The 23,746-nt window shown below is 50.1% G+C and overlaps 1 protein-coding gene and 2 long non-coding RNA genes across 5 annotated transcripts in view; 2 read left to right on the forward strand and 1 right to left on the reverse strand.

The window, feature by feature from the left end:
- The first annotated feature begins 83 nt into the window (after nt 1–83).
- On the forward strand, nt 84–8,914 carry Mrps11 (mitochondrial ribosomal protein S11). Of its 3 annotated transcripts, XR_010047955.1 has the most exons (7): nt 84–377; nt 492–602; nt 5,610–5,708; nt 6,355–6,484; nt 7,802–7,867; nt 8,325–8,394; nt 8,530–8,914. XR_010047955.1 is itself a non-coding variant. In XM_063250022.1 (6 exons), the coding sequence occupies exons 2-6, from the start codon at nt 548–550 to the stop codon at nt 8,635–8,637; spliced, it is 444 nt and encodes a 147-aa protein (XP_063106092.1). In that variant the 5' UTR covers nt 97–377; nt 492–547; the 3' UTR covers nt 8,638–8,914. The 3 variants fall into 3 exon arrangements, 2 of the variants coding, with proteins under 2 accessions (XP_063106092.1, XP_003475303.1); XM_063250022.1 differs by lacking the exon at nt 8,325–8,394 and having other exon boundaries at nt 97–377; nt 5,624–5,708; XM_003475255.5 differs by lacking the exon at nt 8,325–8,394 and having other exon boundaries at nt 104–377.
- Nucleotides 8,915–13,205: 4,291 nt separating this feature from the next.
- LOC134476374 (uncharacterized) lies at nt 13,206–23,110 on the reverse strand. The gene is made up of 2 exons (XR_010047957.1): nt 22,513–23,110; nt 13,206–13,601 (listed from the first exon to the last, which is right to left on the reverse strand). It is a non-coding gene; the product is annotated as an uncharacterized LOC134476374 (long non-coding RNA).
- The window catches only part of LOC134476373 (uncharacterized), a 31,142-nt gene continuing 21,107 nt past the window's right edge, over nt 13,712–23,746 (forward strand). The window contains exon 1 of the long non-coding RNA XR_010047956.1: nt 13,712–15,057. This is a non-coding gene — a long non-coding RNA (uncharacterized LOC134476373). The remainder of the gene's footprint in view (nt 15,058–23,746) is intronic.

Consider the following 23,746-nt stretch of genomic DNA (forward strand, 5'->3'; position numbering starts at 1 on the left):
TCCCATAAGGCAACGCGGAGGCGTCGGATGGGGAAGTGGGCAGTCCTCGGAAGTGCTAGAACAAACCATCCCAATATGCAGGGGTGGTTGAAATTCTCGGGTTAAGAAATTTAAAAGAGGAAGAGTTCCCAGATAAACACGCAACGATAGCTTCTATTGAGCACTTAAATTTGGAAAACACTTAAGGCGCCTAATAAAGAGCAACAAGAAGAATTGTCTTCTGTACCCTCCCTCGCAGGCATTAGTGGTGTGGGCGTCTCTCTAGCTAGGTCGACGCCACCGACGGGTGCTGCCTGGGGTCAAATTCAAGACATGCAGTTTGTGAGAAACGCGAGGTCTTGGATCCCGCGGTCATGGACTCAGCCCCTGACGACCAGGTAAGACTGCCTCTTCGACTCCACTGTCACTTTTGGGACTGCGCTTCTGTCCGTGTCTCCTGTGCTACTTGGGCTCCAATGACCGGGACTTTACCGAGCATTGCTCCTCCACAGGGTTGTGACCGGTGTCCCAGCCCGGACCATCCACACTGACGCCCAGGAGATGCAAGATGCGGCTGCCAAACAGGAAATTGAGAAGGAGCCTCCAAGGCAGAGCAGATTCAGGTGAGGACCATGAGATCCAGTCCTCGGGAGACCCACACCAGTGACTCCCGCCCACCACCTTCCAGAGACAGAACCAGTGAATTCCCAACTCTGTCACTTGCCATGCGCAGGACCTAATGGAAATCGATCTCGGAAACTCAGTTTTCTCATCAAAAAATGGGAATATGGCTTAAGGGGTTGTTTGTGGAAGTCACATGAAATGAGCTGTGGCACTTTGTAGCTGCTTGGTGAACCTATGTTGGGTGAACAAGTGAATGCCAAATGTTTGTGTGCTTTCTTCCCTATGAGATTAATTTCATGTCAAACTAACAACTTTCCCTGCCTTGGACGCAGAATGTAGTGAGAGGGATTTTACACTTTGGAGCAGATCATCTTGCATTTTGAGTTAATTGAAGGTTTGGGATGAGTTTTGTGCTCAGCCTTGGGCAGTGGCATCTTGCTTCCTGCTGGTGCTACTACCTCTGTATGCAGTCGATGTACCCATTCATTTAATTTCACATCCACTTAACCAGTGTTTACTGAGAACTTACTATGTGCCAGGTGCCAGAAATACAAAATGTCATTCCTCCACTCAGATAGTTCAGTATTTTTTGGAAAAAAAAAAAAAAAAAACAGATATGCACCCAGTTTCACCATGTTCTGCTTGATAGTATAACAGAGGTAAGAACTAGTTGAAAGTATGAAAGAATAAATGTCTCACTTCTGAGGAAATTAGCCAAGACAGTGAAGATAATGTGAAGCTGAGATATAAATTGGAGTTCGGCTGAACAAGATGACCAGAATCTCAGCCGGAGATAACCAGCCATCTGTGTAGAAGAATAAAATGTGCTCAGGTGTGTGATGACAGATGAGGCCAGCAAGATAAGAAGAAAGCAGAATGGGAAAGGTCTTATCTGTCATCCTGGAGCTTTGACACTTTCCTGAATGCTGAAGGAATTTAAATCAAGATTCTGTTGGAGTCATTCATTCAACATTGCCATGATTAGGGGTATAGCTTAGTGGTAATGTGCTTGCCTGCCATTCATGAGGTCCCAGGTTTGGGCTCCAGCACTGGAGGGAAAAAAAACAGTTGAACAGTGCCAGGCACTGGCATAAACCTGGCCAAACAGAAAAAAGCCCTGCCCTATAGAACTTAAATCCTAGTGTGTTGGGGACAGTAAATAGAAAATACCTAGAACAGTGGGAGACTGGAGTTCCAACAAGCATGCATGGCCACATTCTGTAGGGCCTGTAGACCCTTTTGAGGACTTCTAAGTGAGATGGGAAGCCACCGGAGAGTTGAGAGGGTTGGCACCATCTTACTTGCTGTATTAAAAGAGTCTCTTGCCACCGTGCTGATATTAAACCATTGAGAGAAGTCTCATACACAGTTTAAAAACTGGAGAAATAATCTACACAAGAAATGATGGTGCTTCCAGGCGTGGTGGTGCATGCCTGTAACCCCAGCACATGGGAGGCTGAGACAGTAGGATCGCTGAGAGTTCAAGGCCAACCTGAACTACATAGTGAGACCCTACCTAAAAATAAATGATGATGGTTTGGACCCCATCTGATAGTGGGAGTTAGTGTAAATGGTCTGACTGATAGATCTTGAAGGTACAGTATAGTCAACAAGATTTGTTAATATAAGGTGTGAAAAAAAGAAGAATGAAAGAAGACTCTGAAATGTTGCACCTGAAGAGCTAGAAAGATGGAGTTATTTGTTAAGATGGGAGAAGACTAGGATTTTAGTTTTGAGTGGTTACTTGAAGGGTCCCCAGTATCTAAGTGGAGATACGACATGGAGGGGAGATTTGGGTAGTGATACTAAACCAGTGAGGGGAGACCTCCAGAGAGGTAGAAAGCAGGCCAGGAAAGTTTTAGTGTGGTTAATGGCAGGCAGAGCAGCTATGTCCAGTGCTGCTGACGTGATGCATTGATAAACTGGTACAGAACTGCTGGTTGGATTTATCAATGTAGATTTGGTTGGTGGTGTTGATTGGAGCACTTCTGGTGGAGTCCTAGGGGCTGATGACTAATTGGAGTGGATTCAAGGAGAATTAAAAATATATATATAGGAAGAAACAGGAGCGTATCAGTTTCTTCAGGGGATGTTTGCTGTAAGGGGGAATAGAGAAACGGACAGTCAAGCGAACTTGGGGCTCAAGGGGTTTGGGTTTGTTTTTTTTGCGGGGGGGTTGTTTCAGGTTTGGAGCATGACAGTATGTTTTACTGCTGAGAGTGATACAGTAGAGAGCAAAAAACTACGCACTGAAGTGCCAGCACTGCTAAAGCAGTGTCCTTGAGGGACTAATACACAAGCGGAGCTTCGGAACGAGAGAGACCACAGAGGCCGTGGGCACAGATGTTCGGTCGGGGAGCTGGAGGAAGCTGATTGCTTCTGCTTCTTTGTAGAGGTCATCAGCTGGCATTGAGGAAGCAGGAGGGAATTGGAAGCTTAAGCAGACAAAAGAAAGTACAGAAGAGTCTTCCAAAAGAATGGAAGGATAATTGAATATTGATATCGCCAGGCAGTGCCGAGGGCCTGCTCAATGCTAGCAGTCATTGAAGCAATAGCAGTGGTACTCAGCCTTGACCAACTTGGACCCCGAGAGACTTTTAGCAGTATTTGAAGACATCTTTGGTTGCCAGAACTTGGGGAACAGTATCTAGTAAATAGACAACAGGAATGCTGCTAAACACCCCGTAATTCACAAGGCACCTCCCATGACAAAAGTTACCTTGTCCAAACTGTCAGTAGTGATGAGGTTGAGAAGCCCCAGTCACAGAGATCAGTCAGCATCACTGTAGTTGCACAGGCTGAGTGACAGGAGAGATGGATTTGGCCAGAGGGAGGGCCTTGCCAGGGCAGTACAGCGAAGCAAGAAGAGACAGAATCGAGAGCATCTGGGAAGGATAGCATTAGGACTGTCCGTGAGGTTTAATCTAAGCAAGGAGGGAAGTCAGGACATGAGTGTGTGGGATGGTGGACAGCTGGTAGGATCGCTGGACTGCAGGCCCTGTGGGATTGAAGAGTTCCTGGACTGAAGTCCCCGCAGAGCAAGTGGGCAGAGGGTGTGATGCTTGAAGGTCAGCATGTGGACCCAGGTGTCGGTAATGACAAAGGTGAACAGTGACCCCAGAAGTAAGTAGCTAAGGTAGGGCAGAGGGCATGTGCTGTTGCAGGACATTGATTTAGAAACAGAAACCAAACGGTTGGAAGAATCTTACTGAGATCACCAGCAATTACAGTAGGAACGATGCTAAGGAAAGCTGAGCCAGGAGCTGTCCTTTGCATCTTCTACATATATTTGCATTTTTAAAAATTGTCTCCAGCAGTTGTTAGCAAATGGATTGTCTGTCGTGACCCGGGTGTAAGGATGGGTAGAAAAAGGCAGTTGACAGGTACCTGAAAGCTTTGTCTTGATTTTTGGGGTCTTCCTTGTGTAACCATTTATTTATGTATACATTAAAGGCCTGGTCTTGCTCAGGCTTTCAGTTAAACAGGTAAGTTCTAAATCCTTTCTAGTTGTGAAACTTTGCCATTTTAAACCGCATTACATTGGTTACACTCAGACTTCAGTGGACTTGGCTTTTTGGTCCCATGTCAACAGGGGAAAATAATCAGTGGGGAAGTGATCATCTTTTAAACATTAAAGTTACCTGCAAGACTCACCCTCTTCCTCGAGCTCCATGTAGGCAGATAAGCCAACAGCCTGCTAGATTTTACATCATCTCTAAACTCAAACCCTAGAAAAGAACACATGTAACCTTTGGATACCATGTGCTGTTGTTTAGTTTTGTCTTTAGAAGAGCAGCTAAGGATAGGAGAGAGCGGTGCTCAGGTTAGTGTTTTTCTAAAATGGAGTGCTTTGTATTAGAAATTCAGCATGGCCACATGGGTACGAACATGTATCTGACTTGAGTGTAGAAACAGTGGAACAAAGGACCTAACTCCCAGCCGTGTTGCTGAATGACAATTGCGTGTGTTCAGATTTTTAAAAAGCATAGCGTGGTGTGCGATAACCGGGGTAGATAACATAGGTTTCAGCCCAGCTTTCCTTAACCCTAATCCCGTATTTGTACCTGAGTCTCTTCATCGAAAAATGAAGAGAACTTATATACAGCACACCAGAAATAGACGAAAGCTGAACTCAATACAGTGTGTAGGTCAGTGTTCCCAACACATCTCACATCTGATTCGCTGGGGTATTTGGAAGTAGGTTCCTGGACCCATTCTAAAGTCTACGGTGAAGCTTACTCAATGGTAATTGTTTTACCTGCATTGAAAGCCACTTGTCTATGTATAGCCAGTTGCCTGTTTTTGTAAAGTTTTATTAGAGCACCACCACTTGTTTATTTACTATTGTCTGTGGCTATTTATGGCAATTTAGTAGTGACACAAACCTCTTGAACATTGGCCAAGGAAATCTACTGTATTTGCCATCTAGCCCTTACATAGGTTTGCTAGGATAATCTGAAATAATAATGATGATAATATAAGTATTGAGATTTTGGGCTCATTCTTATAGAGACAAGATATTGTCAATGATTGAGAAAACAAGAGGTAGAAGTTTGTCTGTATTTTTAAGTTGCAGAAAGGGGAGCCTGTAAAGCACTGGAAAGTAGGGATGTGATTCTCTAAGCAAGACAAGGGAAGATGGAGAATATGAATTAAATTGTCTTTTCGTATAGCAGAGAGTCCCTAGATGTGTCTGAAGTCAGCAAGTCAAGAAATTCAGCAGCTCCAAGCAGGAGTGTAGCTTACTGTACAATGCTCACCTTGCCTGTGCAGGACCCGGGGCTCGACCCCAAGCACCACAGCAGAAGAAAAGCCCTGTAAGCACGTGCCCGCAGGAGCCGCAGTGACCCAGCGCGCTGGGAAAGGGGTGGTGGGGGCAGCGGCACCCCGAGCGGGACCGGAGCCTGAGGGTGTTGTTTGTCGTGGTGGGCTTATCTACTATTTTCTTTTCCTTAAAACAAAAATAACCACCACAATTGTAAGTAAACTGCTTCTTCTGATTTCAGCATTTTCCCTCCAGTTCCAGGAGAAGAGAGCTCCCTGCAGTGGGCAGGGAAGAAATTTGAAGAGATCCCAATTGCACATATTAAAGCGACCTACAACAAGTGAGCAGAAAGGGGCGCCCTGGGCATCCCCTGCGGGTTTCCTTCCACTTCACCCTCCCCGGATGGGAAGTCAGGGTGCTGAGTGCCGTGTGATGGTACTAATTCCGGGGTCCCTACGCTCACTCACCCCTTCTTGTTTGAGGAAAATACTTCTGGCTTGCTAAAGTTTCATGAAAATGTGAACTAGAGTGGGTATATGGTATTTATCAGAATTTTTTTGTCCTTTGGATACAGTATTTCTTGATCCCGTTCAAGAATTGGAGGATGTGTAGTAGGGGCAGATCATGAGGTGCTTACTAAGTGTTAGCTGAGTACCGGGGGATGAGGGTGCTGGTGGGGATGGTCCGAGGGTATGTGGCTTTAGGAGGGAAGTAGCCAGAGATAAACTCCCAAGTAAGTGCCAGCCCGGCCACCTTCTCACTTGGGCCTCGGTGCCCTGACCTCTGTGTCACAGGGAGAAGGGTGCACGGTGAGTCCAAAGGGACACGCCTGTGTTGTGTGGCGTGCACAGCAGTGTGCACTGGCTGCACTGGCTTCCAAGTCAAGCCCATTTCTCTCTCACTCGGCCTTCTAAGGCCTTCAAAATCCCAGATGTGCTCTCATTTCCCTGAACAACAGTTACATGTATATGCCTCCCTGCTCCCAGCACACAGATCCAGGTGGTCTCCTCCTCCAACGTGCCCCTGGCCCGAGCTTCCTGTGGCACGGAAGGGTTTCGGAACGCCAAGAAGGGCACGGGCATCGCAGCGCAGACGGCAGGCATCGCGGCCGCGGCGGTGAGTGCGCGCCGGGCAGTTCCCTGGGTGGAGAGTCCCCTACGGGGAGTTCGCATTAAAGCAGCAGGTCAGAAGCGGCACAGTGACACACACGCCAGCACCTGTGAGGTGTCCTGTCACTGCACATGGCTTGAGCAGATCTGCGAGCAAAGGTTCTTTATGCTTTCTCCCTTTGGTACAGATAATACACTTGGTTTATTTTAGGAGTCAGAGCCAAAAAAAAAAAGGCTTAAGAGCCTCAGCCCTCTCTTAGTTTAGAAGCCCTTAGCATGGGCAGGGGGACACAGTCTGGAGGACATGTGATATAGTGAGGACTCCCATACAGCACCAGTTCTATAAGCAAATTGTCATGTGCCTCTGTTGGTATATTTATTGAGCAACTACCATGCACATGACACTTTATATTCATTATTGTGAATCTGCAGAATTAGCTGCTTTCTCTAGAGCCAGTTTCAGAATCAGAGTGTGTAACTTGGTCAGAGCCAGTGAGCCTCTTCAGCTCCCTGACAGGAGCCCAGCCTGGCCTAGGACCACAGCCTGCACTCCTTGTTCTGTAGCCCAGGTCTTACAGTGTTCATCCCCTGCCAGGCCACAAGTCTTTCCTGAAGGAAAACCGTGGTCTTCAAATGGAGCTCACCTTCCAGAGATACTGATTGCTGTGAATTAATGATCACCAAAAATCAAAATGCTATAAATGCCCAACAGTAGACAATGATACCCAATTAAAAGAAATCTGTCAATGTTGACAGTGGCTCCTGCGTAGTAGGTCATGAGTAACTTCTGTGGGCCAGCCACGATGGCACACACCTGTAATTTCAGCACTCAGGAGGCCGAGGCAGGAGGATTGCTACAAGTTCAAGCCGAGCCTGGGCTACATAGCTGAAGGCTTGCCTCAACTCCATATGAGACCTTGTCTCCAAACAAAATGATGAGTGACTTCTGTGTAGTTTCCCAGTTTCTATAAGAGCTGCCTTTATCATTAAAAGAGGAAAATTAACTGTAAACATTTTAAACAGTGATGCTCTTAAGCGCAGCCTTAAAATCCCAGGGAATACCTCACCATCTGCAATTCTGCTTTTACCTACCTAAAAATCTCCATTAGGTGGCGGTGCTGTGCTGGGCTTAAAGACCACAGTCCAGCTGACAGCTTGCCGCTATCTGCCCTCCACCGCAGCCATTCCCCCCTCCTCTTCTGTCCTCGGGCTCCCTGCTTGCTTCTGCGACTGCCCCTTCCCTCTGGCTCCCAAGGAAGGTGCCAGAGATTGGGGTCCAGTATTTGTCTCTCTGGGGCACTCACCATTTACCACTTCTCTCCAGAAAGCTACAGTGAAGGGTGTGACCCACGTCCGAGTTGTGGTGAAAGGCCTGGGCCCTGGGCGCTGGGTGAGTGACCATGGCTCTCCGTGGTGTGTGCAGAACTGGGGCTCGAGAGCTGGGTAGAAGAGAGAGGGTAAGAAAGCCTCTGTAGTGGGTTTCCCTGGAATGGCTCAAAGTTTCTCTCTGCCGTTCCTACAGTCTACTAAGCCCCCAAAACAAGCCTGGATTGCTTTGTTTAACTCAGTGGACACTCCTTGGGTGTCTGCTGTGTGCTGGGCCCATGGGAATGGGAAGGCAGCCCCCAGGGAATCCTGTAGGCATCCCAGCATCCTGCAGGCAGTCTCAGCACCCAGGAAGGGGTGTCTCCAGGGGGTGGGGAGAGCAGTATAAAACAGGATTCTCTGGTGGTGAGGCCCATGCTGGGGGCCAGGGAGTTGGGTCCCGAGCCAGGCAGGGGTGCTTTTAGCTTTGATGCTGAAGACATGCCAAGGAGTCTTCATGCTCACATTGTACTGGGTGGCAGGTGTGATCTGAGAGGAGACGGCGTTGAGAACTTGGGTCCGGGCCTGGCAGGAGCCCTTTGTGAGCGGAGGGTAAGGGTGGAGCTGCAGGTGCCTCCCCACTCCCCTCTCCTGCCACACCTCGACCCTCCTGGAGCCTGTGTGGTCTAGAGGCGACAGGTCACCACTTCTGTGACCATGCCATCCTTCTCTTTCTGCCCCTTCCAGTCTGCCATCAAGGGCCTGACCATGGGCGGCCTGGAAGTGATCTCAATCACAGACAACACCCCTCACCCACACAACGGCTGCCGCCCCAGGAAGGCCCGGAGGCTGTGAGGGAAGGTGACTGCACTGGAACCCGACCTCAGCTCACCTCTGGCCCGACCACGCAGAAAGCTGACTGGAGGAGCAGCCTCCACAAAAGGGCTCACTGTAGCCCTGCGCTCTCCAAAGGCTCCCCTCACTGCAGCCTCTGCCCGCATCCCCCAGCAGAGGAGGGTGCGCCCCATGAGCCACGCCATGCCTCCTGTAGGTACAAAGGGAGCTGTGGGGACAGCGGGGGCCCAGGTTCCCGGCTATGAGGAAATAAAGAACTCTCGGACTGTCTGTATAATCGTGGCTGTTGCTCTTAAGAGTTAGAAGCGGCGCTCCCCAGTGGCTGCAGAAAGGGAATGTCTGTCCCATGCCAGCTTTGATAGGAGGGTTCTGCTGCGGTGAGCGTGAGTGGTGTGGCCCAGACCCCTTCTTTGGCTTCACACACTGTTTGTCACCTCTCAGCCAGGATCTTCAGGGCTCTCCACAACAACCGTTCCCACTGACAAGTTGTAATTGGGCCCCAACAGGAGAATGTTTGGCCTTCCATCTCTGGATTCTGAGAGAAGACTGGCACAGTTAGTGGCCATTCTCAAAGTTTGCCGCAGCAGTATGAGGGTGCTGTCCATCAGTCAGGTCTGCTGGAGTGCCGGGTCCAGCACACTGAAGTGACAGGCAGCTTTTCCCCTGTACCCGGGAGGGAGTGTCCCAGAGGAGGGTGGTGAGCAGGGTTAATTGCAGGAACAGAGTCCCCCAGGAAGGAAGGTGGCTGGTCAGAGGACCCAGGAGGGTGCTCGTAACAGTGCAGGAGAATGAGCTGTTGTGGATCCTTGATAGTGTTGACAGATGAGTTAGGAGAAGGCCAAGAATAAGCGTCACAGAAGCCCAGACGGAGCTGTGAAGCCGCAGGACAGTGTTACTTAGTCACAAGAAGCTCTGGAGAACAAGCACCTACAAGCTCACAAAGGACCCTGAAGGATCAGTGGGCCTAGGCCTAGGAATGATTGCTGAGCAGGAGTCCCAGGGGCCAGGCCTCCTTTCCCAGAGCATCCTGGGAAATGCACACTGCGACACTGTCACAAGCTGCCAGTGTTTACTGTTGCTTTCAGGCCAGCCAAGAAAACTGCTCTCTTCAATAAAATTAGTCTTAGTCATTCGGTCTTGGCATCTTGAAAACTGGTCCCAACAGCCTTCACCAAAGATGGACTGATCAAGGCAGTTTTTGTTTACTAAAACACGGCTGCTGGTCTCTGTCCTGAGCAAAAGGGGAAACTGTGTCTGGTTTTTCCCAGGCAGAGAAGAGGCCGAGCCCTGCCCTTGGGCCCAGAGCATCTGCACCAGCAGTGTTGGCATCAGCTTGTGGGGCACAGGCAATGATGTTTCCTGGCAGCAGGACCCCAAATAGTTTCAGTGGGTGCAATTTTACTTCTAAAGCTGTTGGCACAGGACTGGCTACATATGGGACACCTATCCTCTCCTCCACAAGCAAAAATAAAAAGGACAGATGTAGTTTCTTTCCTTGCAACATAGAGGCAATGCTTTCGCTTCTTTCCACTGAGGCCAAGACCTGGCACTGAGATGCAAGTAAAACTCGCTTAACCCTGGATCACTGGGTACTAACAGAATCACATGGCACTTTAGGATAAACCGTTTCCCAGTTGCAGCTGCCTGACCTAGTTCAGGTACGTCCATTTGTAAGACTGCATATAAACTCCAGCAGGCTCCTTTATTTTCTGCCTCTCTGTGTCTGTGTCTCTGCCTTTCTTTCTCTCTCTCATCTCTGTCTCTCCCTCTCCCTCTCTGACTCTACTAATTTTTAAATCTGGGTACGTTAACCTCACAGTAGTGAGATGGTCATTGCCAGAAGCAAGAATTCTGCACTCATCAAAATTGAGCCAACATTGTTCGTCCACACAGAGGTCTGGTGCCGTCACTACTGTCCCAGGGCTCGCAGCCTGTGGAGGCTGGACAGGGATGTGGCCAGTTTGGATGAAGTTCTGTAACAGGCATCACTGCTGATGGTGCTGAAGTAAAGCGATCCCGTTCATGTAGGAAGGAAGGGAAGACCTGGAGGAGGAGATGCAGGCCAGGCAGAGGTTCTCGTGATGGCCTTGGGGTTAAAACTTGACCAAGCAGCAGGCACAGCCCACAGTCAGGGGAACATCATTGGGCTACTGGCTATGGCCTAGTGGGCATGAGGGTCACGGGCCACGGACTGGATGGGTAGGCTAATGGAGGTCAAGGCGGGACTGGGGAGAAAGAAGGAGAGAAACTAACTTGGACTCCACCAAGAATAAGGACAGTCTCAGTGGATGTGATGGAGAAAGGGAGCGAGGTGTGCAGAAGGCAAGGTCAAAAAGGAACTCGGGAATCAAAGATCTTAGAGGAGCTCATTGACAGCCTGAACCACACAGGGAAACCCTGTCTGAAAAAAACCAAAAAGAAAAGAAATTGTGAGATACGGATCAGATAGTTATCCTGCTGCTGCTGTTGGGGAAAGGGGTAAAGAAGAAATGATGCAATGTGAAATTCTCACAGAGTGAAGAGGCCTGTGGTCTGGGGAGGAGAGGGCGCTCAGCAAGAGGACAGAACAGGAAGAGGAGGAGGACTCTAGGGGAGGACGTTGAGAGGGAGAGTGAGGAGAGTGCAGGTTGGGCCCGGGTCCCTCTGCAGTGACTGGGTGCGGGTGCTGAGAGGGTGTAGGAGCTGAGTGAGGGTCCTGCAGTGCTGGAGGACAAGTCCCTGTCATGGCCAGGATCTGCTTCTAAGCAACTTTTAATGAGGGGAGAAATACAGAAGGTCACAATCTATGAAAAGATGCTAAATCTAACTAATAATCAAGGGAAGGGAAATTAAAATGTATTACCATGTTCTCAGAATGTAGAGTAGCTAATCAAAGCCACAGCAGGGATATGATGGCCCAGGAGAAAGAAGACGAGGAGGAGGTGGCCCAGGCTGTCAAAGCTGAAGGAAGAGACCAGACAAAGCCAGGGATGGAGTAACGAAGGACAGGAGGCTCTAGCATCTTGAAGCCAAGGAGGCCAGCACTTGGGAAGTGAGGCACAGTCCAGATGCAGACTGCTGCCTGCAGGTCAGCTGGCGGCTCCGTGGGATGAGTGTGGGAAGGTGCCTGAGGCAGTGGCAGAGTGGGGTTCATGATTCCCCAAAGGGGAGAGAGGGTGGGAGGCAGCGGGGCAGAAGAAAGGGAGATTTGGGCTGGCACTGAGTCCCTGGTGAAGGATGTCTTCTAGGACAGGAATGGACGCTTCCCTGCCGTGCAGGAGCCAGGCAGGGCATGCAGAGGGGAGAAGAGCCTGAGAGCTGGAAGCAGGCGGACACTGGCCAGGCAGCAGAGCCTGGGCATCAAGGGGGACTGCACATGTGGGACCCAAGGACGGGTGTGCCATTATAAGCTGGGAACAGCAGAGTCTGATATGAGCAACATGGACACCATGACAGAAACAGAATGTCCTTGGAGCCGGCACAGAGAGAACCTTGTTCTTTCCAACATTTCAGACAATTGTTGGGAAACAAAAGAGCTCTCCTTCCCCCCTCGCTCTTATTGATGGATACAAATAGCTAGAGCCTCTTCAGAGGGAGACTCGGCTGTCTCTGCCCGAGCTTCAGACACACAGACCTTTGGCTTCCTCCTCTTGCAGCAATGTGTCATCCGGCAAGAGCAGCGCCGGCCACCAGACAGACCGGTTTCCTGCACAGGGGAAATGTCCCATAGCTGCCCTGCCCCTGTGGAAGCCCCTGGGCCCACATGGCTCTTGAATTGTGGCTGGTGTGACTGAAAAAATGAATTCTATATTTTACTAGAATTCATTTAAACGTGACAGACACATATAGCCAGTGGCTGCCATATCGGGCAGTATAGCCCTGATATCCTTTCCTATATGCTCTGAGTAAGCAGAAGTAACCACAGCGGCACTGTGCACAGCGGGAAAAGATGGAGCCCTAAAGGCCCAGCATCAGGGGTTAGTGAGAGAAATTACAGCACAGCCACAGGAAATGCCAGCCCAGAGACAAGCCACGATGCACTGCCCCGTGAGAAAGGAAGGCGTGCTGAGCGTGGCCGCTGTTTCTTGTAGGAAAGGAAACATGTATATATGTTTGTACTGAGTATCTGGAGAGCGTGATAGCATGCAAAATGGTAGTATTCTCAGACACAGAAACCAAGTGGCCATGGAGCAGGTGAAAAGAGGACGTGTGTGTGTGACAGAGACAGTGACAAAGAAGAAATAGATGGAGACTGAGAGACTCTCTCTGTGTTGCCCACATTGGGGTTAAACTCATGGTCCTCTCTCTCAGCTTCCCATATGGCCAGAATTACAGGCAAGTGTACCGATGTATCTAGTAAGAATTTAAATTATATCAGGCGTGGTGACTCATGCCTGTAATCCCAACACTCAGGTTTGGAGGAACATCATGAGTTTGAGGCCAACCTGGGCTACACAGAGAGAGCCTATCTCAAAAAAAAAAAAAGAAAAAGGAACTTAACATTTTACCTTTCTCACTTTTCTCACCTTTCCAAAGTGGGCATCATGTATGTGTTTTTGCAGAAATTCAGATTTCTGAACCAGTTAAAATGTTAGAAATGTAAAACTTTTTTAATGTATAGAAGCTGTGGTCAAGCATTATGCAAATTATCTGCTGAAGTGCACATATAACATTTTCTGAATGTATATTTTTATCACATGCAGACCCTGTAACACTCCCTGTGCCCAGTGATGGTCTGGTAAAGACCAGATTTGCCCCTGAAATTTGTTCTTGTAATGAATCTGGCTTCTTCCTCTGCAATCCGAAGGTCAAATCGCGTTGTACACTTGCTCTCGAATTAGCTTGACATGCCTTGCCAGAAAAGTCGGCCTTGGCCTTCGTGTTGTTATTGCTCAGCTGGAAGGAGGGGCAAAGAGAGCTGGGTGCTCGTTTCCATAGCGCCGTGTGGTGGCTTAGCCATCTTGGATTTGTGTAATCCCCTTGAACTGAAAGGAAAGGTCAACTGAGGGGCAGTGTGGTGTCACAGGGAAACACCTGCTGTCTAGGCTCAATGTGAGCCCACACTCCTCTTGCCCCACCAGGCTTCAGTCTTCCCCTCAGGGTGATGGGGGAAGGGAGTGGGGTAGGGCTCTGGCATCCAGAACAGCTGACCCCTAGAGGAATACCCAGATGCTGATGCATGAGGTCACATCAGGGGGGAACCCCAGGGGTGCTGCAGGAGCCACAGTGATGTCCTTAGAGATCCTATTCATTCTCCTCTGGCTCTTGGCCAGTGCCCCCCACTGGTTACCCATCCCTTCCAGCCACTGGGCTGGGAAAAGCAATTGTTGGAGTCACACACACAGGATTCGAATCCCAGTTCTGATGTGTGACCTTGGGGAGAGCTTACATCTTGAACCTCAGCTACTCCCCTCTCGTTAGGAGCTGTTAAGAAAATTCACTGAGATAGCTGTGTACACAGCCAGTGTCACCATGGGGGCTCACCAGCCCCACAAGTCCCTGCACCCTCTGTCCTCAGGGACCCCACTTCCATCCCATAGAATCCTGGCAGAAAACCTCAGGGTGAATGCCCATCTGCCCATGGTGCCTGCTGCTGTTATTATAATTCTCAAATACTTTTCCTGTGTTTTTAATTAGAAAATGTTGTATAGGAGCCAATCACCCATCTTCCTATTTCCTTTAATCCACTCAACTGTAGATTAAGCTCGATTATTAAAAACTTGCAGCCAAAAATGAAATTAAATTAAAAAGCCAAATGATTCAAGAGTCTATCCCTCAAGGGCCCTTCTCCTCTCCCTCCTTCCTGGAGCATCAATCAACATTCAGATACAAAATGTCCCAGCCCTGGTAACTGCCCTGAGCAGTTTACAGATTAGTGGGAGAGACAAACTCAGAAAAGTTCTTGCAATGTCGTGGGGACTCCCACTTGACAGGGACTCCTATGAGTATATGTGATGGCAGTGGTGATGAGGAGAGGAACCGGGAATATTTCCTAGCAGAGGTGACACCCAAGCTCAAAATATGAATAGGAGATGGGGGGGGTGATGGACAGCAATGACTTCCCACAGAGAGGGTAGCATCGTCAGGGGACATGTGCAGAGGTGATCCAGTCTGTGTGGCAAATAGCAAACTGTTTAGCATACAGGTGAACAAGGTAAAGAGACTAGAAGACTGAGAAAAGCTCCCAAAACATCAGGTCCTAACCTAGGAACCTGAAAACGTTAGTTTGTATGGAAGCAGGGTCTTTGCTGATGTGTAAATTGGGAAGCTGGAGATGGGGGAGTTATCCTGGATTATCTGGGCGGGTCCTAACACAATCCTGTGTGTCTGTATATAGAATCAGCATAGTTGGCTCATACAAGGGAGAGAAGACTGTGTGATCACAGAGGCAGTGACTGAGACAGGCAGCTGTAAGCCTAGCATCTTTGGGGAACAGTAGAGGTAAGAACAATGCTTCCCTGGGGCCTCCAAGGAAGCAGAGCATGGCCAATCCCTTGATGTGGACCGGGGAGAGATCTGTGGAAGAGCACACTTCTGCTGTGTTGAGGCCCCAGTGCATAGCTGCAGGAATAGAATAAAGAGGGTAGGAGAGAACACTGGAGAAGCCAGTGTGGGTGAAAAGAAGCGTGTAGCCAATTGTCAGCACACAAATAGATGGAGCTTGGCTGAGTGCAGTCACATGCAGAGATGTGAGATCTGTAAACACCCAGATAGCCCACTGCCCTGGGAGGGTCCTTTATGGTCAGTAGGCGGTGGGAATGCTTGAAAGAGTGACTAGGGTCCCGGCCTGGAAGAGGCAGGTTTTAGGAAGACCACCCCACGCACAGTGACGGAGGAAGGCAAGGCAGGAAGCAGAGAGGCAAGGAGACACACTGGATGCAGAGATGTTGCTGGCAGAAAACAACAGGCAAGATAGAGCCAGAGAGGCTGTGACACCTCAGATGCCACCTCTGGTCATAGAGGTGTAAGCACCGAAGCTGCACAGGGAGGATCTTGCAGAGGATTCTCTGGGCCGGGAGGGCAGCACTAAGGGACTGGCTTCTCCTCTCCGCACCTGCGTCCTGGGCCCTGCAGGGCCAGGGTTACCCAAGGCCCTCCCAGACGGTCATACCAGCCTTCAGCTGTGCCAGGTGAGCACAGAGGACAATCAGGGGGCCGTGGGAGCAGGCAAAAGCACATTTTTTGTCCTGTTGGGACTAGAATAATTGGGGCATTAACGGAAATGCATTTCTCACCTATTTTCTGTCTGATTGAAACGTACTTTGCAGTCATTTAGAGCCCTCACACCTCCCATAATCAGAGCTCACTCACTCAGCCAGACGCAGGAAACTGGGTCATCATGTGGCTCCTGAGCCTCCCAGGGTTCAGGAGGAGCACAGGACACAGGATCAGCCTTGCCTCGCACCCAAGCTCCTTCCCTGCCCAGCCCCTTCATCAGAGAGCTTGCTGAACTCGGAGGATTCCTCTGCCATCCCTTGATCACCCATGTTCCTCACGTCTCCCTTTCTAAATTCCCCTCCCTGCCCCATCTTGGAAAAGCCCCTGGTGCTCTGGTTATTTTTCATGGAGAACGGGTCCCTTTTGGAACTGGCTCACTTGCTCAGTATATATGAGAGCCTGGGTTCCATCCCCAGCACCCCCAAAAAAGTATGAGGAAGGAGGGAGAAATGTGTATCTCTGACGACACAAAGGGCGGCATCTGGCTAGTGTCCACTCCAGGCCTGCGCTCTTGGGTGGCCTCCTTAGTGTGACTCCGCTTCATGAGATTTAAGTGTAAAAGGTCAGGGTCTGGAAGAGGGATCTGTTTTCCTGCTTGCCTTTGTTCACCTTCTCTCCTCCTTGGGAAATCTATTGTAAATAAAACGCGTATAAGTCACATGCATTAACAACTTAAAGGATTGTTTAAAAATGGGAACCTGGGAGTCGGGGGGAATGCACACACCTGTCATCTCAGCACTATAGAAGGCTGAGGCAGGAGGATCTCAAGTTTAAATTTAACCTGGGAAACTTCGCAACTTAGTGAGATGCTGTCTCAAAATAAAAAAGGGCTGGGGATGTAACTCAGTGCAAAAGTTCTGGGTTCAACTCTCAGAACCATAATTTTAAAAAAAGGGAAGGAAAGGAGGAGAAAAGAGGAAAAGGAAAAGAAAAGAAAAAAAGAAAAACCCAGGGCTGGGGATGTAGCAGTTTCTATTTTGATAAATATGTCTGTCTTCACAGCTGTAAAGTCCAGTGGACTCTGTAACAAACCGCTGGTCCAAAGCTTCTGCCCTCTCCTATCTGCTCCCACGTTCCCCTCCTCCATGTCTAGGGGCTTCCAGGGCTGGGATGGAGAACACGGAACTGGGGGAGGCGTAAAGGTTGTCCTGCTGAACAAGTGCTGTGTGTGGGACTGGCTGGCTGGGCGAGCACTGGCCACCACACCTCCCTCCCCACGGGGTGGCCCTTTCATGGATGTGCTTTGGGGACCTCCTCCCCACCCATGCACCCATGTGGAGTGCTCCAGCAGAGGCTTTCTGTGGGGTGCATGGAGCTGAAGGGCTCTGTCACCCGGCTACGCAGAGTACAGTAATCCCCAGAGAGCCGCCTTGCCGGGGTCTCGCTCATCAGCAGCAGGTCCAGTTAAGCTCATGGCTGCAAGTAACAAAAATCACGCTGCCTTTTGCAGGCAGAAAAGGGCTTGTGACTAGAATCGGTGTTTACAGCAGTGTCTTGGAAGGGCTCTGCTCCACCTGTCACTGCATGTACTCTGGTGCTCTACCTTTCCATCAGCAGGGCAGGGCTTCCAGACAGCGTGTGGCAGTAGCTGACCTTCAGACCTCTGTGTCTCTTTGATCCAGGGATGGGGAGGCTGCCAAGGCCACTGCTCATGGGAAAAATTCCCAGTCCATGGGAAAGGGTTGGGACAGAGTGGAAGTGGTCTCTCCTTTCTTCCAAGCATGTGGAAGCGACTGGTATGATATCACGTACAGCCTTCCCTAGTGGACTGAGGGTGCCCTGAGTAGCAGGTGGGAAGGATGGGCCACAGGGGCAAGAGCTGAGGTGGAGGGGAGGGATCAGCCACAGAATGCATCTGCTTATCATCAAAGTTTGGGTTCTCCCAGGAGCAAACGCTGAGACAGGTCTGTGTCCAAGATAGGAAGTGGCCCTCCCTCTAAAATGCATCCCAGTCTGACTCCTCAACATTGCTGCTGCCACCACCCTGGGCTTCCCTGACCCTTTGCCGTGGGCTCCTCACTGGCATCCCTGTTTCCTGCCACCCTTCCTTCGTGGCCAGCTCATATCTTCCCCAGCAAATCACAAATCAGACCATAACATTCATTTATTAGCTTCCTCATTTGCGCTCAGTCTCAGAGGCTCTACATTGTAACTCTGTGATAGCAGGAACCCGCACCTGGAGCCCAGAAAAGTGCAGGAGTAGATTTCTGAGCATGTGCTGAGGGCCTCATTGAACAGCAGATTCGAAGCCAGGGCTGAGGTCATGCAGGGCACCCCTCACCCTTCCATAATGCAGAGGTGCAAAGTCCCAGCCCCAGAATCATCCACATTCCAGAAAATTCCACAGGAATGTTGGAGAACACTGTAAAATATGACTTTGAAGATCTTTTCCAAGAAAGGTCCACACAATAAGTGGACATACTAGGTTATCAAGAAGATCAGTACCAAAATGACACATGGCATACAGCCTACTGTTGTGAGCGCTGGCACTCAAAACATTAGCCAGTGGCTTGATTCTGAAACAATGTGACAAAGGAGTTTAGAAATAAAATAGGTGGGAATATCCTTTTTAAAATGTAGATACTTAATAAATATTTATTGAATAAACCAACCATTTGTGGTATATAAAGAAGAAAAATCACCTGAAATGATACTCTATACTGTAAAATATGCCAGACTGGAAGGTTCAAGGACCAGTATTCTGCAAAAGGGTCACTGAGGAGCCCTAGCATTCCAGCCTCCTCTGCTGGCTTAGCTGTGTGTTCCTCTGGCTCCAGATCACACAAATATTTTCTTCACTTTCTTATTTTGAATGTATTTTTAAGAGATGTTCCAAATCCATTATGAGGCAGGAAACAAACAGAAAGGAAGACAGACAGATGGAATCAGTAGATCCAGATCAAAGGGGATGCAGACAATGTGGAACTGAGAAGAGGCCAGGAGAGAGGCCACTTGCTCCAGTGACAGGCCCAGGACTACTGTCCTAGCTCCACCCCTCAAATCCAGGAGGGAGACTACAAGGTGCTTCCCTGGAAATTTGGGAAAGTTCTTCCTCTCCCAGCTCTTCAGATTAGGAGACATTTGTTGGGGAACAGCCTGGCCATCCAGAGGCCACAGATTCCAATACCTCAGTGGTGGCTGTGTCACCTCCCACTGCCTGGAGGATTGCTAACAAGTAGTAAGCACCCAGGACTCAGGGTTTCCAGATGGGCTCAAAGGGCCTGCCGTGAGTCTCTACTGGATGGTCACTGAGGCTCCCGAGTACACCTAATCCACTGTCACCGTGCACTCATGACACGGGCACGTGGGCAGCTCCTTTCTGCAACAGCAGCTGGTCAAAACCGCACTCCATGGCCAACCATCTGCCACTTGTCCTTCCTGGCCAGAGATGTGCAGGTGTCTCTAGGCAGCTCTTATCCTCAGAGGATCTCACGCTACTCCACTGGCTGGGATCTGGGGCTCAGATGGGGATTTTCCAGCCTTTCCACATGAATGGCCTCCTGTGTGCAGTGGGCCCCAGGTGTGCCACCTGCGCTCCTCCACCCCACACCTTCCCCAGACAGGAGCCCTTACTGCGTACAGGGCGAGTGGTGGCTGAGCTGCAGACACTGCCATCTGAGTGGGAATTCTGGCTCCAGCTTTGTGACCCCCCAGAGTCATTTTTTGTCTCTCTGTGCTTTAGTTCCACATCTGTAAAATGGAAACAGTCAGAGTAGGGAGTCTTGAGAGCTGTTAGTACAAGTAACTGACTCAAGCACCCAAAAACATTTGCTGTTTTAGCTCCCTTGTGGGCTTGGAAACCCAAGCAGCCCTGGAGCTCCCTGGCCTCCACCAAGGCTCCATCTCTGTCTGTGTGCATTCTGACAGGACTGCCAAAAGAGCAGCTTTGCTAAGCCTCCTCTGAAAGTGCCCTGAACTCCACAAGGAGACCATATGTATCCCCAGGAAGCACTGCAGATGAAAGGCCTGCACCTGCTTTGGACCTTCAGGGACCCCCCTCACCTCTGTTCGCTTTGCTGGTTTCCCACTCTATAAATGACATGCATTTTGCTGAACCATCATCCCTCTGACACTTGGATCTCAATAATTTACGCTGTTTCCAGATATGAATTGTAAAATTCCCCTTTGATACTAAAATACAGTATTGCTATCCGGGCCACTGGCTTGGTGAGGGAGCCGCCCCTCTTGTGCAGCTGGTCAGGTGGGTGTGGGCAGAGCATCTACAGTGACACCCTGAGTGAGGCTTGTCTTTGGACCTGATAGAACCCATACAGTGCAGAACCCCACAAACCCTGAAGATTCAAATGCTAACAGTCATTCAGAGAATGTGGAAAGTAGAACCATGGAAATGAGCTCACTGTAAAGTCATTGCCAGGCAGGCCTTGAACTTGTGACCACTGGGAGGCTCTCACTCAGAGACCTCTGCTCTCTCTGCCATCCTGTCCCCGGGAAGGCTGCCTTCAGCACTGTGTCAGGTCCAGCCCTCCTTTGTTTGTGGGTAAGGTGGGGAAGGGTGCTCTTCCTCTGACCCACCCACCCCAACCAGGCCTCCCGCTGCCCTGCAGCTCACACAGTATCCAACAGGCACACGCACACACACACAAGTGCTTGCAGGCTAAGGCAGGCCCGTCTTGCCAGCACAGTGGGAGAACACAGAGGTGGTGGCTTTCTATTTTCACTTCTGTCAATGAGCAGCAGCTGGAAAGGGAGCCAGCAGCAAGGGTCAGCCTCTCCCTTGTCTCTCCAGAAATGGGAAAAGCTCGTCTTTTCTCATTGCCAGCAGGATGACTCGAACACGCCAGTTTAACTCTTCCAACACCCCTTGTGCCCACCCAGATCCAGTGAGAAACTGTGCACCCTCTGGGGAGAGGCCACCACGGCTGGTTGGGCAGGTGTTTCTACCATGCATACTGAGCACTGGCTGCAGGTCAGGCCCAAGCCAGATGTGCAGTCTCTTATTGGATCCTCAACATGACTCTGAAAAGTCAATGGTATTAGGCTGACTTATAGATGTGGAAACTGAGGCTGGGAGGTGACACGACAGGACCAGATAGCTGAGTAAACAAGGAGTCTGAATTCTAGAGACCAAGCTCTTAGCCACTCACTAGAGCTGATGGTCTCCATCCCCTTCCTTGCTCCTGCTTCGCCAGGCAGTCCGGTCACCCAGCTCCTGTGCCTCAAAGTTGCTTGGGGCCTTCACCTCCTTCGCTGCCTAGCCTGGCCCCACGGCAACATGTGCTCCAGAGCACAGCTCAGCACGGGAATCAGGCAGGACTGGATTCGCACCCCGCCTTTCTGTTCAGTGTATGAACGGGGGCCAGATTCTAATGTGAAGCAGGAATGCTGTTCCCTCCTCCCATTCACCCCTGAGACTGACAACCCCAGGACAGGTGTCCAGGGACGCCTCAAAGCTATGTGGCCTTCCCATTGGCACTCTAAGGCCTACAAATATCTCCTACCCTTTCCCTCCTCATCTCTGAATCAGAAATGCAGTCGTATCTGCTTCATGGGATTGTAGTGGAGTTAAAAAATATAAAAATTGGCAAGCACCAGTAACTGCGAGTGAAACAGCGATTGTAGCTATTTTCTTCTCCTCCATTTTCTTTTTCCTCCTCTTTCTGTTTTTGATTTTTGAGACAGGGTCTTTCTGTGTGGCCCATGTATCCCACACTAGCCACATAGTGATCCTCCTGCCTCAGTCTCCCAGGTGTCGGGTTACAGGCATGCATCATGCCACCCATGACACTTTCTTACTGTTAAAATTAATTTTGTTCGTACACTTCTGGCCCACATAATGATCACATTTATCATTTATCATAGAGAATTTGTGCCTGCACATAATATATCTAAATTCTTCCCCCTCTCCCATTTTCTTAATCAAAACACTTACCTAGGCCACTCTCCACTAGACATTAGCTGCGTATTACCTCTGGCTGCTCCTCCTCCTCCTCCTCCTCCTCCTCCTCCTCCTCCTCCTCCTCCTCCTCCTCCTCCTCCTTTCACAGTAGTGGGGATGGAAACCAGGCCCCACATATGGCAAGAAATTTTTTCACTGCTGCACCATACCCAGCCCTTGGCACCCCAATATTTACCTTCAGTGTAGACCTCTGGCTTTCCAGATTTACCACTGTGGGCGTCCCTTCTGGGTGCCTCATGAGCTTGGCCAGGCAAGGGTGCAGCACCTCTTCCCATCCTGGCTTCCCAGTCTTGGTCAGGCCCCACCTTCCCCACTTGCCTACCTATTCTTGACTGCATCCTTTCCCCATTCTCCTGTGCAATTGGCCCCTTCTCCATGGCTCTCCATCCCCCATCCTCCCCATCTCTGCCCTGCCATTGCCAGCTCCACTCCACACCTCTCCATCTCCCTGGGGCTACAGGGCACTGCAGCCTGGCCTGGTTAGAGAGACTGAGGCTCCAGGTCGGGCCAAACCACATGCAGGTGCCCAGCACCAAGACCACCCTAGGTGGTACCGTAGGAGGGAAACCATGGGCTGTCAGTCAGCCAGGCTCTTGGCCAGCCCAGTTATCCAACAACAGCTGTCACAGACTGAAGGACGCTGAATCTGTTTCAGCCTTATGCATATCAGAGTCCAGCCCCAAGTTCTAAGGAATTGGTGGTTTGGGAGAAGCAGGACACAGTGGGCAGGAAGGTGCCAAGAGCCTGGAAGTTTCCATTACCCTTTTGGGGGTCCTACCCCCTAAGGAGTGGAAGAAAAGTTCAGGAGCCTCCTGGACCAGGATCATCGCCCTCCTGCACTGCTGCAAGGGCTTCATTTCTGAACCTCCCTGCTTCTGGACTGCCGGCTCCCAACAAATCCGCTCTGCAGCAGGAGTAATGTGAGAACACAAATCTCACAAATGACCTTGCAGATTAAACTCTTCAAGGGCCCTCTAAGAGCAAATCTCCGCAGGGACAAGGCTCTCCAGTTACTCCCCGCTGCCTTCTGGCCACCCTCACGTGGGCATGAGCCACAGATGACTTGCTGCTGGGGCTCACACATGCCAGCTCTTCCCACTGTGTGCCTCTGTACCCAGCCACCTCAGCTGGATTTCATTCCAGGCTCCTCCTTTTCTCTTTTATCACCAGGCTAACTCCTCTCATCTGACAGAATTTCCAACACAGGTGACATCTTTCTAGAAGCTCCCCCAAAGTCTCGGTGCCTCCTACGGTCACTGGTCACATGATCTCAGCCCCTTTCCCCCCAATCCCAAGTCTACTTACTTGCCCGTCTCCCCATCTTGTCCATAAACTTGGAAACATGAGGATCACACCTTATTTATCTTTTAAAGCCAGTGCCTAGCTCAGGATCAGATACTCAGTAGCAGTTTGGTGAATATGTGTGAGGTAAGCACAGGAGTGAATCCCAGGTGACCCTTGCAGAGGCAGCCAGGCTTCGTGGCCACTGAGGAGCAAGGGGTTAGCACAAGTGAGGCTGATAAATGGGGCTGGGGGAGTAAGCATGCTGAGGGACTCCGGCTGGCATATGGGACAGGGGCCTCTTGATGGCAACATGAAAAAGCAGGATATCCCACAAAACCTCAAGCCTTCAAAAGCACTAGGTTTGCCAAAGGAAGCATACCAATGAGCAGCCCCTCCAGTCACAGCCTCCAGGGCACAACCTGGGCCAGAACCCCCTGGAAGTCTTGGAGCAGCCATCCTGTGACCTTGGGTAATGGTAAATTCAGATGCAGAGTGGTGGCTACTGCTCAGCATCTGTCTCCTCACTGCCCTGTCAAAGCCCTAGAAACTAAAAGCAATTAGTGGGCCCCAAAATGAGCTCCTGCCTTGCTCTGGCAGAGGCAATATTCTTGATGTCCCCAGTCTGTCCTGGCAAAAAGGCTTACCAACCAGGGCAAGATCATTTGTTCTCTCTTCCCTAAGCCTTCTATCGCTAAAGCTATACTTTAGAAT

The sequence above is a fragment of the Cavia porcellus genome, unplaced genomic scaffold, assembly GCF_034190915.1.
Source record: "Cavia porcellus strain 051 isolate PalLab524CR breed Dunkin Hartley unplaced genomic scaffold, mCavPor4.1 scaffold_6, whole genome shotgun sequence".
NCBI lineage: Eukaryota > Metazoa > Chordata > Mammalia > Rodentia > Caviidae > Cavia > Cavia porcellus.

Excerpts from the sequence above, each read along its gene's own strand:
- Mrps11 (XM_003475255.5), top strand. The coding sequence starts at position 313 with ATGCAGTTTGTGAGAAACGCGAGGTCTTGGATCCCGCGGTCATGGACT. Across the intron at positions 5,709-6,354 it reads ATTAAAGCGACCTACAACAA|CACACAGATCCAGGTGGTCT; the intron begins GTGAGCAGAAAG and ends CCCTGCTCCCAG. Across the intron at positions 7,868-8,529 it reads GCCTGGGCCCTGGGCGCTGG|TCTGCCATCAAGGGCCTGAC; the intron begins GTGAGTGACCAT and ends TGCCCCTTCCAG.